Below are 20529 nucleotides of genomic sequence, written 5' to 3'. Positions count from 1 at the left end.
CTGTTTTTTAGTCTGTAATGCACCCAAAAACAAGGTGCAGTAAATAAATGAACATATAGCTTTATTCATACTTTTCAAGCTTTATCCACTTCACTCGAGTGTGGCAGAACAAGCAAGCCTTCAACAGCAAAGATGGTTCTAATCATAAATGGGTTCGCTATTGTGCCGAGAAGCATTCCTGGAGGCACAGAGCCAACATCAAAGACTAGGTGGAAAGACTCACAGGCCAAAAGCACATTAGCTGGCGTGCCACTTGTGTGATCAGGTGAACATTTGGGAGATTGTTTTACTGAGTTAAAAACCTCAGACTGTAGCCTAACTAAACGACAGTTTAGACCATCACTTCTGATTGCTTTAGCATTGAACATAGTGCGTCAGTTTCCCTGAATTTCCCAGGAATTAAGCCAAATCGTGTTTTCCTTTTAATAGAAAAATGATCATATATTTAAAAAACTGCATCGTCCAAGACTAGGCCTAATCCCTGTCTGAGAACTGCCACAGCGCCCAGAGTACCCTCATGTTTAGCTGTTTTGGTCCCACTTTATAATCAATGTCTCTAATAACTACACATTAATTAGGTACACAATAATTAACAATTCATGTAATAACAGTGTAACTACTGGTTAAGTATACATGGATACAGATTTCTTACAGTTGTACAGGTCAAATATCATATTTTTCGCACTATAAGGCGTACCGGTTTATAAACTGCACTATTAATGCACTATTCATTTTCTCTTCCATTTTCATACACAAGGTGCACTGTATTATAAAGCACATTGTGCAACTCTAGTAAGAAACAGGGGTGTCGCCATGTTTTCCTTCTGATTCAGCAAATCCTATGGCGAGTGGTGAGACCTGTAAAGTTAAGTAAAGTAAACAAAACTGTAATTCTAAAAAAATATATATTTTAAAGTCAAATGAGTGCTGGATGTTAATGTTAATTTCTCTCCTGAAAACTGTTTATTTGGGTGAGTAAAGCACTTCTGTTTATTTACAGTAAGCTTAGATTTCTAGATTTCCACTAAGGCTGGATGCAGCAGCATTAGCATTAGCAGCTAACCTAACTGAGTGTTCTTTTAAGCCAGGGTGATATTAGCTAGCTGTTCATCCCACGTAGCTTGTTTTAACATGGTAAACACACAGACTACAGTCAGATATACTCACATCTGAACGTAGAAAAAGCTAGTGCTTAGCGTGGTTAGCCGCTAATGCTAACACTGCTGGAGAACTAAACTAAAACTCCTGTATAACGCTGTACTTCAGTGGAGTGGCTTTACTGCTCCTTAATACCTGACTGGTAAAATTCATACATAAGGTGCACCAGATTATAAGACGCAGTGACGATTTTTGGGGAAAAAGTCTCTTTTAAGTTGTTTTTATGGTCGAGAAGTGAATAAATGTAACCTGTTTAACAAGCTGCAGGTCAGAATAAACAGGAGAAGTAAAAAAATGTCTGCACACGTGCCGTCCTAATGCACAGTAAATATATTCAGCTGCTTTATGGGCCCTTATGTCCATGCTTAAACGGCCCATTGAGTTTCCTCCTGTTTGTGATATGGATAAGCTGCTGTACAGGTGCCCATTAGTCACACTGTTCCACTTGACTTGTGGCCACTAAGCATGCTCTGCACCCCAGCAGCACGTTTCAGCTGGAGATCTCTGATTGGTTCCCCTTAATTGTCTCTAGGCCTGGCCCTCCTTGGCTGGGTTTCAGGGATAGCAGCTCAGAGGACACTTCCTATAGAGCATTTCTGTTATTAATGTGTTATGTTTGATATTAAAGAAAAGTTTAACTATCCTATTCAGTGAGCCATACTGAAAATGTTATTATTATATTGTTTACACAATTATTTTATTGGGACACCCATTCATTCATTGTTTTATATCTTAAATTAAGGGTAGCTAAAAACATTTTTTTTTACTGTGCATAAGTTTATACTGGCCTGGGGACGGATTTCCTCTTTATTATGGAGCATTTCTGTGAGGATTTGTCTGAATTAAGCGTCATAGTGTTATAGTGCTGGAAGATTATGGTCTAACAAATAATCATAATTTTTTCAATTACTAAAAATCAAAGTACAGATGACAAAAAAATGGTTCACAACTAGGTTTACCCTTAAAAAAACAATATATACATATATATATTGAGAGAGAGAGAGAGTACATATATAGAGTACAGGGTCATCATAAAGAGGATAATTATTATTTCACCAGTCACATCATGTTCAAACACTTGAATGTATTTTAGTAAACTGTACTAAATAAAATATATGGAGTTAATTTTGTGGCAAAGTTTTAAAAATCAAAAGGAAAGAGTGTATGTTGCAAATTAGAAACAGAAAAAATATATAAAAAATATATTTTAAAATATACTTGGCTACTTTTCTATACTTTGCAGTTGTTTGAAAATGATTTGTGTGGATTTTGCCAGTCTTTACTTTCATTCTTGTGTTTTTTTGTGGATTTTCTATAGATTTTTGGGGGGATTTTGCTTTTAAAGTCTTTTGCTTCTGGAATTCAGTATAAAGGAGATATTTTGTCTTAGTTAATCCCAGAATATTTGTGTGTATAATCAGATAACATTTTTAACTGATTAACTCCACTACTATTAAGATAAAAATGTGATATAATATTGTAACATACCATATAGCCATATCAGTCATACAAAGTACACAGTGCAAAATTCACAAAAAAAAGTCTCCCAACTGGTGGCGCCATTATGACGAGAGTCATATGCATTGTTGGTGAACTTTGCTGATTTGTGTTCACTCCACGTCTAGATTATAAAAGGATCCAGTGAGAAAGCTAGAGCTAAAGCTAGAGCAGTGACTCAGAACTTCATGATACTTCTATTCATCCGAATTTCAAAGAGCATCTCAGGTCTTGTCTTGTTATTTTCTAGAGAAGAATGGAGGGAGGAGGAAGAATCGAATGGGAATGTTCCTCTGTGTTATTAGAGCTCCTCGCTCCGTGGAAAGCCCTGGAGAATGAGTGATGTATGGTTCCGTCGTCTGCAGCAGCCAGAAAGATGACCAGAAAATGGGAAGCATCTTGGCACTGGCGTGGCGCCATCTGTCCCGCAGCACGTCTCCTATTAGCATAGCGTTCGGGCCCATCCGTCTGGGGGTCACGGGAGGATTGTCGACCCCCGTGCGTCCTCGGGAGTCACGGCCGGCCGTGAGACAGGCGTGACAGCGGCGCTGGGAGAGGGTCTTTTATCTCTGAATGGAAGCAGGCTGCAGAGCGGCGTGTAGCGTCTGCAGCTTGTGGAACGCTGCTGTGAACGCTGAGAAGATTTCAGGTTCGGTTACAATTGAATTAGCCTCTGGTTCTGTGGAATCACTGTGGAGTTTGCGAATACTCGGAGGGGCACTTGCAGAGACTCGCCGGCTATGAAGTGCTCCACTGTGACTGTTCTTGCCTTATCCAATTACAAGCACTACTCTGTTATTTATTACGCCGAATGCGGTTCTATTAGAGGTTCTGGGCTTCAATACTTCATTTTGTTTCAGGAGCAAAATTGTCTCATATTAGATCTCCTCTCCTGCAATAATTTGACGTCCCAAAAAAAGGGACTTTTAACAGACTGATGGACTGTGGCTTGCTTGCCCTCTCGCTCTTTCGCCTCTGTCTCAGATCTCCTGCCTTCGGTCTCGTCCTCCCCAGAGTGGAGATGTCAGGAAGATTAGTGGAGCTGTATCAAGTAGTTAAATGTTTTTTTGTTTTTTTTTTGTCCAGCCAGTGGTGCCTCGGTCTGTTCTTGACTTTCTTTCTCCCTTCATTCACCTCCCAACCCCTCGCATCCCCTTGTTCCCAAACCCTTCTTTAGCTTCCAGGACATGGTGGCCTTCTTTGGACTCAAGCCCAAATCCGGGGAAAAAGAGGTGGCTCCCAACTTCGTCTTCATGCTCTGGTTCGAGTTCTGCAACGACTTCAAGAACACGTGGAAGCGTGAGAGTAAGAACATCTCCAAGGAGAGGTTAGTGGGAGTACGATACGATCATAATGACACGTTGCATCAAATATCAAAATTGTATTAAAGCATTGATGCTCTAAACCCCCTAAGACTAAGACCCCCCAACTTGACTCAACCCTTTAAGAAATGTATAAAATGCTAGGAGAATTCTAGGGTTGGGACAGTATATTGATATTGCAATATAACATATCACTTTGATTGTTTTAATACATGCTGTCAAACCTCAAAACATATTTTTATTGAAACATAAGCACTCCAAACTAAAGACAATAAACAAAAGGAAACACATTGTAAAAGAGCTAACTAACTGGATTCAATACTCAGAAGGGAATAGAGCGAATTAAGGGGTATTCATACAGGATAAGCCAGGTGGAAACAATCAGTATCAGGGGGAGCAGGAACAACGAAGCGTCACATGATCAGCAGTCAGATAAGACCGATGTGAGTGCATTCTGGGAATTGGAGTCTTTGTTGTGTAGTTCAGAGTCCAGAGCAGGCAGACTGACAGCCCCTAAGTTACAGTAAGAGATTTTAGATTAGAAATTTGATTAGAGGGGACTATAAAAAGAATACATTATTATTTTTTAAGATTTATTAAGCTATTATTGTATTCTATGACATTTTGGAACATTTGTATTGGTCCATTTATCATGAAAGTTTAATATGATATAAAGAACAACTGGAAGATTATTTTATTTAATCAAAATACAAGGTTTTTGTTCAACGGCGTTGATTTGTTCAGTTTTTCACATTCGTTAGAGTAATTTAATCTTTCTAATTTTGTAGTACCTTTTTGTTACTGCCTTTTAATTAGCCAACAAAGCTGTGGAGCCCCTTAACACATGCCAGACCCTCAGCCTCTCCTCTGCAGCGCTCAGCACTCAGTGAATTGCCCACGGAGAGCCGGAGTGAATTCTGTAAGAACAAATAAAAATAAAGTGCTTTTGCTTTTTAAGGCCTGAGGGGCATCAAAGCTGAAGGCGGCAGTTTGGGCCCGCAGCCTGTAGTACAGTGTCAAAGCCTGAGCCCAGATTTATGACATCGCCCCTAACCTGTGGCGTCCACTTAGGGGGGCATCCCACTGGGGGGACAGCACCTCTCTCCACGGCCCCCTGGCTTTACTGGTGTAGTACGGGAGGCTGTTAAAGGCAGCGCTGCCTTTAGCCGGGACGCCTTTTAAACTGCTCTCTGCGCTGGAATTATATGCGGAGGGAGATTACTGTCAGTATAAGGATGATTTAAAGATGCACACTGAGCTGAATTTGACACTTCGGTTTCCAAGCCTCCTTCTCATCACATTTATTAAAAGTATATATCATAATTTATAGCAGGTGTGCAGCAGTTTCTTACATTCATATAGCTTTTTTGTCCAACCTAAGTAGACAGTACATAGTATTGATGTTCTATGTTTTAATTTGTGTAAAATATCATACAGAAATAGGTAAACATAAGCATTTAAATATATTGAAATGAAAAACTATACACATAGTTCCAATAAGAAAAATAAGGGTCAGTGCTTAAACTCAGCATGTTTCCTAAATATCTGATGATATATACTGATCATGTTATCAGTTACTACAAGAATACATATAATCCTTAAAGGTCCTTAAATGTGTGGGCCTCATGATGAGTGGCATTTATATTAGACCATCCTTTTCTTAACCCTTAATGATTTCCCTGGGAAATCTATCTATCTATCTATCTATCTATCTATCTATCTATCTATCTATCTATCTATCTATCTATCTATCTATCTATCTATCTATCTATCTATCTATCTATCTATCTATCTATCTATCTACCTACCAACCTACCTACCTATCTACCTTACTATCTAGATACCTATCTAGCTACCTACTTACCTACCTACCTACTTATCTACGTATCTATCTACCTACTTATCTACCTACCTACCTAACTATCTACTTTCCTATCTACCTACTTACCAACCTACCTACCTATCTACCTACCTATCTACCTACGTACCTTCCTATCTACCTACTTACCAACCTACCTACCTATCTACCTATCTACCTACGTACCTTCCTATCTACCTACTTACCAACCTACCTACCTATCTACCTACCCACCCACCTTTCTACCTACCTACCCACCTGTCTACCTACGTACCTTCCTATCTACCTACTTACCAACCAACCTACCTATCTACCTACCCACCTATTTACCTACCTACCTACCTACTTATCTACCTACCCACATATTTACCTGCTTCTATACCAACCTACCTACCCACCTATCTACCTACCTACCTTCATACCTACCTATCTACCTACCTACCCACCCACCTATCTACCTACGTGCCTTCCTATCTACCTACTTACCTACCTACCCACCTATCTACCTACCTACCTACCTACCTTCATACCTACCTACCCACCTATCTACCTACCTACCTACCTACCTTCATACCTACCTACCCACCTATCTACCTACCTACCTACCTACCTTCATACCTACCTATCTACCTACCTACCCACCTATCTACTTACGTACCTTCCTATCTATCTACCTACCTACCTATCTTCGTACCTACCTATCTACCTACCCACCTATCTACCTACCCACCTATCTACCTACCCACCTACCTACTTATTTACCTACCTATATGTCTATTGGCAGGTGTGATTAACAGCTTTGTGTTTTGTTTTCTAGACTAAAAGAAGCTCAGTTAAATGTTCAGAAGATCACAGCTGAGAAGAGAGTCGAGACAAAGAAGGTCAACGCCAACAGCCTGGTGAGTTCAGGAGCCACACTAGTTAGATTAGACTGGACTCGGCTTTAGATCTTAAACTGTGTTTACGATTTGTTGAGGAATTATTTTATTTGAAGATTATTTAAATACAAATATTTTCATTATTACAGAAGGAGAGACTGAGGCAGAAAGAAGCGAGTGTGAGCGTATCCTCCAGCTGAAGTTTCCTCACCTACTTTAAAGCAGACGGCAGTGAATCTGACACACGGTCCATTACAGCAGGGGAGACGTGAGACGGGACATTTCCTCTATTGCGGAAGGACAATCAATGGTGGCGGGACTGCTCTACTGCGGGACTTCAGATACTGTTGGACTGCTAACGTCTCTCCTCATCACTACGATAAGGACTCTGAGGAATTGGACATATCACAAGCAATTTGCTTCTGCAGTAGATCCTTTTAAAAAGGTGCTGCTGAGAGGTGAATACAGGTTAATCACACTTGTTGTAGCAAACACCTTAAATAAACCAAAAGATAATACCAGGTAAACCTCACTCGGGTGAAGACAGACAGGTAAGACGTCTGTAGTTCTGCTCCAGACGTGTTGATGATGATGAGGGCATTGATGATGCTATAAAATAATACACAGATCTTAACAATCTTAAAGAAGAGGTGATGTGTCAAATATTAGATAACACTTTACAATAAGGGTCACAAATAACAGAACTTACGACAATAATAAACATTATTTGGCCCTAAAATAATGATAATTCTCTCTTGGCGATATGACAAAACACTCAATAAAAAAAGAAAAAAAAATCAAGAATACACTATGACAAAAATGACTTTTTTGTCCAAAACTGAACAAAATGAAACATATTTTTTCTTACTTTTTCTCCACTGAAAAAATCGAGTTGCCTATATGTTATTTTTTATCTTGTTCTCCGGAGAAAAGGCTATTAAAAGACTACTAATTATATATGCAGCTCTAGAAAAAAATAAGAGACCATTTAAATTTCTGATTTTGCTATTTATAGATATATATTTAGGTAAAATTAAACATTGTTGAACATTTTTCCCAAATTCCAAATAAAAATATTGTCATTTAGAGCATTTATTTGCAAAAAATGAGAAATAGTGCAAAGAAAACAAGTTCATATTTATAAATATTTAAGAGTTCAGAAATCAATATTTGGTGGAATAACCCTGGTTTTTAATCACAGTTTTTACATTCATCTTGGCATCATGTTCTCCTCCACCAGTCTTACACACTGCTTTTGGCTGATAACTTTATGCTGCTTTACTCCTGGTGCAAAAATTCAAGCAGTTCAGTTTGGTGGTTTGATGGTTTGTGATCATCCATCTTCCTCTTGATTATATTCCAGAGCTTTTAAATTTGGTAAAATCAAAGAAATTAATCATTTTTAAGTGGTTTCTTATTTTATTCCAGAGCTGTATTTATTGAACACTGGAAAAGCAAAAACATCTCTAGTTATAAAGATATACAACATTTAAAGAGAAAAGAAAACTAAAAAAAAGAATGTAAATTGGCAGATTTGTAAAGCTTTTCTTTTTTGTCCATCTACCACACATAGAAAATAAGATATTACACACCTCAAATGACCAGAAAAGGTCCTGATATATTTATTTTTTTAATCTATGTGAACAGCCAGAGTGGGTTTAGATTGTTCTGCCTTTTTTCACGACTAATTATTTTGCGACCACTTAACCCGTAACACGTGTTGCACTTTCCTGCTCGCGGCAGCAGCCTTTATTTTACCACTTGATTGATGCCCGATCGAGTGTGGTGAACCTTTCCGGCACGTCACTTTCTCTCTCTGTCTATGCAGTCAGTCTCCTTCTTCCTGTGAAGCGGTAGTGGAGCCCACATAGCCTGTATAAAATAGAGTTTATTTATTTTGAATATTCAATATTGGTTGTGGTTGTGTTTAGAGTGATATGTTCAAATCTAGTATTTAAATATATAACAGTAGCTTATACTAATAATAGATAGATAAATAGATATTTAAATATATATATATTTGTAATTAGACATAGGCAAATTCATTGATGCCTTAATTGATGCTGAATTTCTCATCATTACCAAAATGTAAATTGGCCTAATCTGCTTGTCATTTTTTGCCTTTTTGAATCTGCTGGCACGGTTAGAGACTAAAAAGAGCCTAAATGTTTGGGAAAATGCTTGATAAGGGGAACATTTTATTCATATCTAGGTTTTATTTATTAGTTTAATAATTCTACAAACATTTTTATTGGATTGAAATGCGGATGAGATCTGTTCCGAGGGGTTTGGTGAGGTTTCTGTGGAAATGGTGAATTTAAAGCTGTCTGTATCACTTTATCAGAGTCTATCAGAGTCTGTAGAGTAGAAACAGCCAGTCACATTTATTTTTAACTTTTTATATAAGCTCTCCCAAAAAAAAAATCAAATTTTATGTTGATTGCACCTGTAAAAAATGTGTTTTCCTTTTTTTTTACACTGAATTCCACTAAAATGTATAGTTTTTTGTGAAAGTGAACATTTTGAAGATATTTATTTGCACATCAGCAAATAAATACTAGTCTCTCACACTTCATAAGGTGCAATTCATGCTGGTAATAAGGAGCCCCTTTTTTTGCTTTACCATAAACATACACTTTCCTTTCCAGTCATTCCTTGTTGTTGAGTTTGGTTCTGCTTTTTTTTTCTACAGCACTGAGAGATTTATCAGTGAAAGAATGGCACAGAATGAAGTAAGTGGTAGGAAGTGGTGGCATTTTGTATTTTTATGGTTTGAGAAAAAACCCACTCTGTTATAAAAATAAAGAACACAATCTGGTGCAGATGCTATTTATTTTTATATTTTTTATATATTTAAAATACTCTGCTTTTAGAATGTAAAAAACACTGAGGTCTGGACTCTGTGGTGAACTCTCTTAATCCATGTGTGAAAATGATAAATGATGATCTCACGCTCCCTGAACTCCTGACATCCACTTTTTGGGATCACAGACAGGGGCAGATCTAGACAAATATTTCTGGGGTGGCAACATATGGCAGACGTATACATACTGCATATATATATATATATATGGCCACGGGCTACCATTTACAAATTCATACAGACAAAAGTACTACGAAGATTATAAAAAAAAAAAAAAAAAAAGCCATGCAAAATTACTTAAATAGGTAACTTTAATCTGATTACTGGATTGGACATATTAACGAGTTAGATTTCTCATTACTGGAAAAATGGACAGATTAGATTAGAGTAACGCATTACCAGAGGTGGAAAGTAATGAATTACATTTACTCAAGTTACTGTAATTGAGTAGATTTTATGATTAATTTGTCATTTTTAAAGTAGTTTTTAAAATAGGTCATTTTACTTGTACTCAAGTACATTTTGACACAAGTAATTTACTTTGCTACACTGGAAAACGCCCCTTTACTGAGTAAATAATAAAATGCTGGAAAAAAAAAACAATTGTCTGAATAAAAAAAATAATAATTGGCGGCAAAATTAGATATTTATAAGCTCAAAATCAGCATTACAGTTGTACTAGCACTGTGCTTTCATTATAATTAATTTCATTATAATTTACTGCAGTCTGGCATCGGAGATTTGCCAGTAGCCCCGCCCATGATCACAGAGTTCATAGCCCAAAGTTCCACAAATTGAAAACATATTTTATTTTTAATTCAGGGAAGAATATTAACACAATAAATGTCCACAACTACCCGTCTCGCAAAGATGCAATACATATAATACATGTAATTGACTGTCCCAGGTCCTCCAGGTGGACGTCCGTTTCCTGTCACTTGCTGTTTGGTTGATTGCTGAGTGTAAAAGATTGTGCAGAGTGTTGAGTGTTGATTGTATAAAGCGTCCTTGTATATATATATATATATATATATATATATATATATATATATATATGTGTGTAACTGAACTGTAACTTCATTCATAATCATCTGTCTCAATCAGTCTTAATGAACAAGTGAGCAACACCACAAGCCGCAAAGCGTGAACTCAAGGCCAGAATGTTCCAGTACATGTAGTTCACTTTAGGCCAGAGTACACCGACTGAACAAACACAAACTAACGGGAATGCTTGCTGCTGGCATGTTGTAGAAACCTGTAGAAAAAAAAAGTCTCTAGAAAAGGGATGCCCAAAACCATTGCAGAAAACCTGCATTTACTCAGCAAGAGAAAATATTTGTTTGCTTGTTTTTTTTTTTGACAACATTTGGACGATTAAATGTTTATTTGATGGTAGAAGAGCTCTTTTAAAAATATTCACTGCATCCCAATGGCATACCACCCACTAATACTATATGGTACTTATATGTTACTTTTATATACTATATACTAATCCTGATTGTGCATGTTTGACAGGTTAGTACAGTACACAAAATATGAACATACTATATTTTTAATGAATGAATTCATTTGTTTGTTTGCATTATTCCTATCCACGCTCATGTATCGTGGATACATACTCAAAATAGGTCGTTTTTGAGTGTGGATATGATACATGCAAACAAACAAATTAATTAACTAATTAAAAATATAGTATACTAACTTATACCTAACTTATACACAACTTACACAACATACTCAAAAACTAGCTAGTATTAGTAATTAGTGCACAATTGGGATGCACCCTCTGTCAATGAGAGACAGAAAGTGATGTAGGAATAATATTTTTATATAAACTATTTATGCTGAGGGACTAGATATATTTTTGTTTTTGTTTTCAGAATTTAAAGACAGCTTTAAGTTATTTTATTTTAATATACTGTGTGCAAAACTGTGCCCTATTAACCATCCCCTACATGTAAAAATATAGATGACTATCTATATTATAGGGTTTATTTCTTTTATTGTTGATGCTGATGATTACAGCCAACGAAAACCCAAAAATCACAGTATGAGAAAATTAGAAAATAATATAAAACCAATCGAGGATGTCTGAAACAACAGTACCGCATTGCATTATGGTATACAAGGAAAATTTTGATAAGCACTATAACATTGTCCATATAGTGCACTTTCCTATAGGCTAATAGGGATCGATTCTGAACACAGCATATAAATTAAAATATTTGGGGGCAATTTTTTTTTAGGACTTTTTGGTCCTTTGGTCTCCCACTTCAAAAGTTTGTACACCCCTGATCTAGAATATGGTATTGGCATATTGGTATTGGCAATACATATTATTGACTGTCCCGGGTTCTCCAGGTAGACACGTCTTTTTCCGGTCATTTGCTGGTTGACTGCTGAGTGTAGAGCAGGGGTCAGCAATTAAGTTTGGCCGCGGGCCAGATATTTTCCAAGCCACTACGTTTCTGTTTTGTAAAATGGTATGGAAGCGTAATGGTATGGAGTGATACAGAGTAGCTCTCCAGCCCAGAGGGTTGTTGAACCCAGATGCAGAACAGTCGATCTCAAAGCAAGAAAAAAGGAAAAAATAAATAAATAAACACGCCAGGGTGTCATCAGGGTCGCTGTCCAATACACTACCGCTGCCACGGCTAGAGAATTGGGACGTATCCCCTTATAAGGAGATAGTGAGCGCAAGAAAGTGTGGAAAAATGAGAACGGGTGGAAACTAAAGTCACGCTGAGCGTGACAGAGAGAGACAGGGGAGGCATGTAAACAAAAGCTCACCAGAGAAGCTTTTTTTAATTTTATTTTTTTTCCATTATTGTTCATTATAGTTCAAACTACCTCACGGCCACGGGTCAGATGTTTCATGCTATTGCCGACCCCCCGTGTTTAAAGGATTGTGCAAGAGCGTTTTTTTTTTTTTTTTTTTTTTTTTTTTTTAGGACTTTTTGTTCCTTTGGTCTCTCACTTCAAAAAGTTCAAAAAGAATGTTTGTAAATCTGGACAACTGCAGAAATAAGTGTGCACTGGTGTGTTTGTCTTGCATGTTTATGCGTGAGTGAATGAGTGAGTGTTTGTGCAACAGGTAATATTCTCTGGGTTGCTGTTCAATAGATGGTAGCTCACTACCAGTACAGACATACGGACTCAATTTAGGACACAGCCCTTTTCTTTATAGGCTCTTCTATTCTCGGTCTCCTCTGTTGCTGAAGTTTAGATTCAGTTCGGTAGGAAACCCCCACCCTCCCACCAGTCCCCCCCACCAGCACCCCCCACATCCCCGCCAATGTCTCCCTTCAACGGCCGGGGGGGGGGGGGGGGGGGGGGGGTGGTTTAGCCTCGGTCCTCAGTCCAGGTCTATGGAGATGCAGCGGCACTGTTTTACGCGCTGCACGCGCTTCTTCTTGGTGGGGGGCTGCAGGTCGGGGCAGTTGAGGGTGTAGGTCATGGTGGTGAAGCGGCGCGGCTTGCAGAAGGAGCACGACTGGAAGGCGCCCTCCTCCTCGGCGCGCACGTGCCGCGGGATGTAGAAGGAGTTGCACTGGCCGTAGCAGAAGCGGTTGATGATGGTGAGGCTCGTGCACCCCTCCTCGTGCAGCGTCTGCTTCAGCGGCTGCGTCTTGCACCAGTCGCGCTTCAGGTAGCGGCGCTCCGTCACGTGCAGCGCCTCCTGGCTCGACTCCAGCACCTCCTCGGCGGAGGAGGCGGAGGGGGAGGAGGAAGATGCTGAGGATGAAGAGGATGCTGATGATGATGATGATGATGAAGAGGAGGAGGATGATGAAGGTGAGGAGGAGGCGCGGCGGCGCTCCGACTCGTTTGCGCTGCTCTTAGCCGGGTGAGGTATCGCGCCCTGCGAGCCCCGGTTGCCCTTGGCGTCCGCCACGCGCCACGTCAACGCCGAGACGAGCAGCAGCACCGCACAGAGGAGGCGCGCGACTCCCGCCATCCTGAAAGCAACAGTGACATACAGTCGGTCAGAGCTCACGAGGCACGAGAAGAGACAATGTTACGTTCACACTATACTAAACTGAAGCGAATCCAATTCGATTTAGATTTTTCACACAGCAGGTGAACAGATAGTAAAAGCACTGCATTTAATACATTTTTATTTTTCCTTCCCTAATACATTAAAACAATGTTGTTTGACATTAAATGTTGTCATCGTTGAAACAATGTTGAAATAAAATTTAATGTTAAATAGTTGTGCAAACGTTAACATTTTAACGTTGAATCAACATAATGTCCTCAACCTTCTGCCTTTTGAATTAACATTTTACACTTTATCACCATATAATTAAAAAAATAACAATGGAAAAAAATAATGGAGGGATGAAAAAGTGGTTTTATTTCAATTTGCAGTAACTGCTTTCTAATTTGGCACCAATTCCTCACCTTACCTCTGTTAATCATGGGAATGTTCTAGTTTAGTGGGCAATGGTTTAAAGAAACATACAACATTGAAACAACATTGTCATATCAACATTGATTCACCTTTCAAAATCAACACCACATCCAATGTTAATTCAACGTTGAAATGCCAGCTGGGAATGTATTACACTTTACTTACATTAAATATATAAAGTACCAGTCAAACGTTTGGACACACCATCTCATTAAATCTTTTTACTTTTTTCCTACATTATAAATGAATAGTAAAGTGATTCAGACTATGAAGGAACGCATAAAGAATCATGTAGTAACTTAAAAGTCTTAAACAAACCAAAATACTCTAAAGCATTTAGGTGGGAAAAACTTGCCGTGTCTGAGGCTGGTAACTCTGATCAACTTATCCTGTACAACAGAGGAAACTCTTGCTCTTCCTTTGTATGTCTGAACATCAGATTGCATTTGTTTTCTGTATGTCCATGTTCCTGTGATTCCATCAGTTTCTCTGATTTTGCTATTTATAGGTTTATGTTTAAGTAAAATGAACATTGTTGTTTTATTCTATAAACTACAGACAACATTTCTCCCAAATTCCAAATATAAATATAGTCATTTAAAGCATTTATTTGCAGAAAATGAAAAATGGCTCAAATAACAAAAAAGATGCAGAGCTTTCAGACCTCAAATAATGCAAAGAAAACAAAAGTTCATATTCATAAAGTTTTAAGAGTTCAGAAATCAATATTTTTAATCACAGTTTTCATGCATCTTGGCATCATGTTCTCCTCCACCAGTCTTACACACTGCTTTTGGATAACTTTATGCTGCTTTACTCCTGGTGCAAAAATTCAAGCAGTTCAGTTTGGTGGTTTGATGGTTTGTGATCATCCATCTTCCTCTTGATTATATTCCAGAGGTTTTTAATTTGGTAAAATCAAAGAAACTCATCATTTTTAAGTGGCTACTTATTTTTTTTCCCCAAGACAAGAAGTATAACGTCACTGTCCAGTGAAAAAAAAATATCTTCAAAGTAGTGGCTCTACAGGAAAAGTCAAAAATGCTCAAAACTTGAAAGCTGAAAGCTACCATAATATAAAAAAATAAAAAAAGAAATATTAAAAATGTTGTTTTTAAATTAATTTTAGAGCACTTCAATTGGTCTATTCATCCAGAGTTATTTACACAGTGTACAGAGGCCTACATGATGGAGAAACTAAAAATAGACACAAATATATATTTGATACATGGTTTTCATTGGACAACGGCAATGTGCACTTTATCTAAGTGTGTAAGATTCTGAAACCAAACAAAATTAAACACAAACACAGCGTTGTGTTTTGCAGGTTTTAGTGAATTTTGACACTTTTTTCAGAACTGCATAAATTAAATATAATAACTGTATTTTAATTATAATTCTTAAAGAAATACTTAAAAATGATGAGTTTCTTTGATTTTAACAAATTAAAAAAAACCTCTGGAATATAATCAAGAGGAAGATGGATGATCACAAACCATCAAACCACCAAACTGAACTGCTTGAATTTTTGCACCAGGAGTAAAGCAGCATAAAGTTATCCAAAAGCAGTGTGTAAGACTGGTGGAGGAGAACATGATGACAAGATGCATGATTAAAAACTGTGATTAAAAACCATCAGGGTTATTCAACAAATATTGATTTCTGAACTTTATGAATATGAACTTTCTGAAGTTTTCTTTGCATTATTTGAGGTCTGAAAGCTCTGCATCTTTTTTTTGTTATTTCAGCCATTTCTCATTTTCTGCAAATAAATGCTCTAAATGACTATATTTTTATTATATATAATGACAATTTGGGAGAAATGTTGTCTGTAGTTTATAGAACAAAACAATAATGTTTGTTTTACTCAAACATAAACCTATAAATAACAAAATCAGAGAAACTGATTCAGAAACTGAATTAAGTCTCTTATTTTTTCTTTTTTTTTTTTAAGCCTCTATTTTTCCTAGATCTTCCTAGAACTTTAAAATGTGTCAATTTGACCCGTAACATAACAGGAGGGTTAAACAGTTAAATGCACTGATAATGTCTGGTGCAGAACTGTGTGTATTCCTTTTGGAAATACCACATTAACTTGACGGGAGATGTGGAAAAATAAGCTAACCTGCCTCTAAAGTCAAAATAAATAAGAAAATAACTAAAATTCATAATAATTTCCATGTTCCAGAACATGAACAAGGCTGTTAGATGAAAACGCTGCTTGTAGTGAACAGACACTTCATACAAGGGCTCCTTTTTAACATTTAAAGACATTTAAAGTAAAAAGAAAAAAGTTCTAAACTGTGACTATTACTGGAATAGAACTGGAATAAAAGCCAATGATTGCTTAAAAATAAATTATGCAATTAAAAAAAGGCCAAAATAGGCCAATCTCAGCATAAAACACCCCTATTTTTGGTTTTCGAATGAAGTCATGCTTAATAGCCTTAATAACCTTAAACCCTAATGTCTGGTTTCAATAACAGGATTAAATAGGCTAAACTAGAGCTTTTATTATAAGAGGAGCATCATCAGCATTGCAGTTAAGTCCAAGGCTAAACTTAAATTCATGCTCAGAAAACCAAAAATTAGCAATAGGAGATAAAAACCAAGATATAAGCCATTCAGAGACTGTTAGGAAGATCTGCTTTCTCATAAAAAGCTCTTTTCACAAAAATATAAGCTCTGGATTCCAGGCTTTATTGTAGGAGATCTTCACACACCTCACACAGATGATTCCAGAAGTTTTAGAAGAGGTTATCTTGAATAAGGTGTGTTTATCCTTAATTTCTTAAGAGGTCATGATAAAGAATTTTAGACTGCAGATTAAACTAAGTAGTTTAATGTGTAAAAATCTATCAGACTACGTTTGTATCTTAACAGCGCGGCGCAAATAGGAATAAAATCTTGATGATTGACTGTGGTCTAGGTTCATTTCAGTCAGTGGCGCACCTGCATTTCCCACCACTAAGATAGAAACAGGCCAGAATTTTACCTGAACACACCTCACTTCCAAACCACCACACCCATCAGTGTAGATTTATTCCTAAACTCTGACGCTATTTTAACAGCGTGTTACTCGAACTCGAACCCTACACCTAGCCTTAATTTTAACCCTAACTCAGCCATGAATGAACCCTAAAATCTAACCCTAAGCCTAACCTTAACCTAAACCTTTCCTCTAACCCTAACTTAACCATGAATCAACTCTAAAATCCCAAAAAACTGTAATTATAGATAAGATAAGAAAATGTAATTATATGTTAATCGATGGTACAATTAGATCAGTCAGAATTACATGAGATATGTTTGGTCCTGGTAATAAAACTAGTCAGATTTATCTATTTATAATTTGTTTTAGATCTGTAGATCTCATAATATTAGTAGTGACAAAATCCATAGCTGAGATGAATCTAAAATGAGAGTAGAAACTTGCATAAACTGCATTATAGAGATACTGAATTTAGTTAATTTAGTTACTTAGAGTTAAGGCTAATATTACTGATATAATATCATATAAATAGAATGGCTTTCTATAGAACAGTGAAGTTCTTAATTTAACACACAAAAAAAAGAGTGAAAAGAGTACAGAGACTCTACTTTTACAAAAGTGTGAGTCTGAGTAGAAGTCAGAACGCAGTTTAACATTCATTTAAACATTCTGGAAAATGTTAAAAGTAAAAAATTAACCAATAAGATCTGAGAGAAGTTGGCGGTGGAACATTTGTCAGTAGTTTCACAGTTTTTACCAGGTTAAAATTTCGGGAAACTGATTATCTAAGACAATGTATGGAATCGAATTAAAAGTATTTAAGTAAAAGTGCAAGTAATTAATTTTATAAATACTGAAGTACAAAGCTTCCAAATTAGTATTTAAGTCCAATTAAACTAAATAAAATGACTAAAGACCAGGTCACTCTTCTAAAGTTTACTCATTTCCCTCCTACAGGGAAGACCTAATTTCACTCCACAGATCTCAGGTCACTCTCCTAAAGGTTACTCAGTTCACTTTTACAGACATAAGTTCACTTCTAGAGAGCCCTGCTCACTCCTTTAGACCTAAGTTTACTCTGACAGATCTCGGTTCACTACTACACACCAGGTTAAAATGTGCGGAAACTGATTATCTGAGACAATGTATGGAATCTAATTTAAAGTATTTAAGTCGAAGTACAAGTAATTAATTTAATAAATACTAAAATACAAACCTTCCAAATTAGTATTTAAGTGCAATTAATTACAGAAAATGATTAAAGACACTTGAGATTTTTCTGCATGGTATGAAGTTCATAAGAATAAAACAAAATGCAGCAACAACAAATAAAGTGTAGCTTAAAAAACATAAAAAAAAAACCCAAACAATTAAAAGCCCCTTATAAACTATAGACAGGCACCTGCTCTCGGACCCCCGCAGCACAGGGGCTGTGAAACCCGCCGCCGCCGCCGCTGCTGTGGACGTTTACAGTGTGCAGATAAGATGCTCAGAGCTCTCTCACCTGTCAGTGTCCCCGGAACGCTGTCAACCAAACCAAGGGGTCTTTCTGGAGCGGTCCGAGGAGAGAAAAGAGAATAAAACTGGGAAAAAAGTGTGTAAAGCAAAAAAAAAAAGTGTTTAAACTTGTGTGTGTGTGTGAGACAGAGATGAATAGAGATGGAGAGATAGAGAGAGATGGAGAGATAGAGAGTAAGAGGGTTTAATCCAGACTGCAGCAGAGCTCCACTGCCTCCTTTTTAAATATCTGCCAGCTGAGCCGGACACTCCGCTCCCCTCCCTGTTATTGGCTCAATACAAACTTACCGCCCCCTTTACTCCTCACCACACACACACACACACACACCCCGCAGACAAGCTGGGAGCCAAGGAGGAGAGTGTGAGGAGGAGGAGGAGGAGGATGATGAAGGTCTAGAGTGAGAGGAAGAAACAGGCTGCCACTTTATTCAGAGCTTGTCTCACTCTTACAGAGCACAGTTCACTCTCAGATCACTCTTGTAGAGCTCATTCAGATCACTCCTACTCAGTTCACACTTACAGATCTCATTCACAGACATCACTCCTACAGGGGCCAGCTTACTCTTACAGGTCTCAGGTCACTCTTTCAGACCTGTGTTCACTATTATAGATCTCAGTTCACTCCTAAAAGTTCACTCCTACTTACAGTTTATTCCTAGAGAGCCCTGCTCACTCCTACAGACCTAAATTCACTTTTACAGACCTAAGCTCACTCTTATAGACCTCAGTTCACTCCTACAGATCTCAGTTTATTCCTAGAAAGTCCCACTCACTCCTACAGACCTAAGCTCACTCTTATAGACCTCAGTTCACTCCTACAGATCTCAGTTTATTCCTAGAGAGCCCTGCTCACTCCTACAGACCTAAGCTCACTCTTATAGACCTCAGTTCACTACTACAGATCTCAGTTTATTCCTAGAGAGCCCTGCTCCCTCCTACAGACCTAAATTCACTTTTACAGACCTAAGCTCACTCTTATAGACCTCAGTTCACTACTACAGATCTCAGTTTATTCCTAGAAAGTCCCGCTCACTCCTACAGACCTAAGCTCACTCTTATAGACCTCAGTTCACTCCTACAGATCTCAGTTTATTCCTAGAGAGCCCTGCTCACTCCTACAGACCTAAGCTCACTCTTATAGACCTCAGTTCACTACTACAGATCTCAGTTTATTCCTAGAAAGTCCCGCTCACTCCTACAGACCTAAGCTCACTCTTATAGACCTCAGTTCACTACTACAGATCTCAGTTTATTCCTAGAGAGCCCCACTCACTCCTACAGACCTAAGCTCACTCTTATAGATCTCAGTTTGTTCCTAGAGTCCCGCTCACTCCTACAGTCCTAAATTCACTCTTACAGACCTCAGTTCACTCCTACAGATCACAGTTTACTCCTAGAGAGCCCTGCTCACTCCTACAGACCTAAATTCACTCCTACAGACCTAAGCTCACTCTTATAGACCTCAGTTCACTACTACAGATCTCAGTTTATTCCTAGAAAGTCCCGCTCAATCCTACAGTCCTAAATTCACTCTTACAGACCTCAGTTCACTCCTACAAATTTTAATTTGTTCCTAGAGAGTCCCGCTCAATCCTACAGACCTATGTTCCTTTTGACAGATATCAGTTCACATTTCTAAAGTTTACTTTTCATTTTACCCATCTAAATCTTGCAGAGTTCACTCCTACAGATCTCAGTTTACTCATACAGATCTCTGTTCACTATTACAGAATAATTGCCCTAAAAACTAAAGTGATGGATTTCATTTATAACACTATAGCAAGGCATCAATCCCAAATAATGTACAGTTTATAAGACAGATTACACAGACTGTTTATTATGATTTATTATGATATTTTGATGATTAATCAAATAATTTAACGCATTATTTAAATAATGCTTATGAGTGTATAATAATGTATAATGAAGTATAATTTAAATAAAGTGTAACTGGAATCTTTTAGAGATGCACTTTAACAATCCGAAAGGATTGTAAACTGATGCAAAGGAAACAAGTTCATATTCATAA

General features: G+C 37.6%; 2 protein-coding genes across 2 annotated transcripts in view; one reads left to right on the top strand and one right to left on the bottom strand.

Moving 5' to 3' along the window:
* LOC103030398 (formin-1) overlaps positions 1-9535 on the top strand; it is a 104417-nt gene extending 94882 nt beyond the window's left edge. Inside the window, exons 17-19 of the mRNA XM_022672594.2 lie at positions 3833-3982; positions 6653-6734; positions 6863-9535. Coding sequence (XP_022528315.2) covers positions 3833-3982; positions 6653-6734; positions 6863-6913 — 283 coding nt within the window. The 3' untranslated portion in view covers positions 6914-9535. The remainder of the gene's footprint in view (positions 1-3832; positions 3983-6652; positions 6735-6862) is intronic.
* A 3372-nt stretch (positions 9536-12907) lies between these two features.
* On the bottom strand, positions 12908-18822 carry grem1b (gremlin 1b). The gene is made up of 2 exons (XM_007257924.4): positions 18487-18822; positions 12908-13535 (listed from the first exon to the last, which is right to left on the bottom strand). Exon 2 carries the CDS (start codon positions 13532-13534, stop codon positions 12932-12934), a length of 603 nt encoding a protein of 200 aa, XP_007257986.2. The 5' UTR covers position 13535; positions 18487-18822; the 3' UTR covers positions 12908-12931.
* Between the last annotated feature and the right edge of the window lie 1707 nt (positions 18823-20529).

Source organism: Astyanax mexicanus, chromosome 14 (assembly GCF_023375975.1).
Source record: "Astyanax mexicanus isolate ESR-SI-001 chromosome 14, AstMex3_surface, whole genome shotgun sequence".
Classification (NCBI taxonomy): domain Eukaryota; kingdom Metazoa; phylum Chordata; class Actinopteri; order Characiformes; family Acestrorhamphidae; genus Astyanax; species Astyanax mexicanus.
The sequence above is the reverse complement of the archived record's forward strand: the minus strand, read 5'-3'. Positions and strand labels throughout refer to the sequence as shown.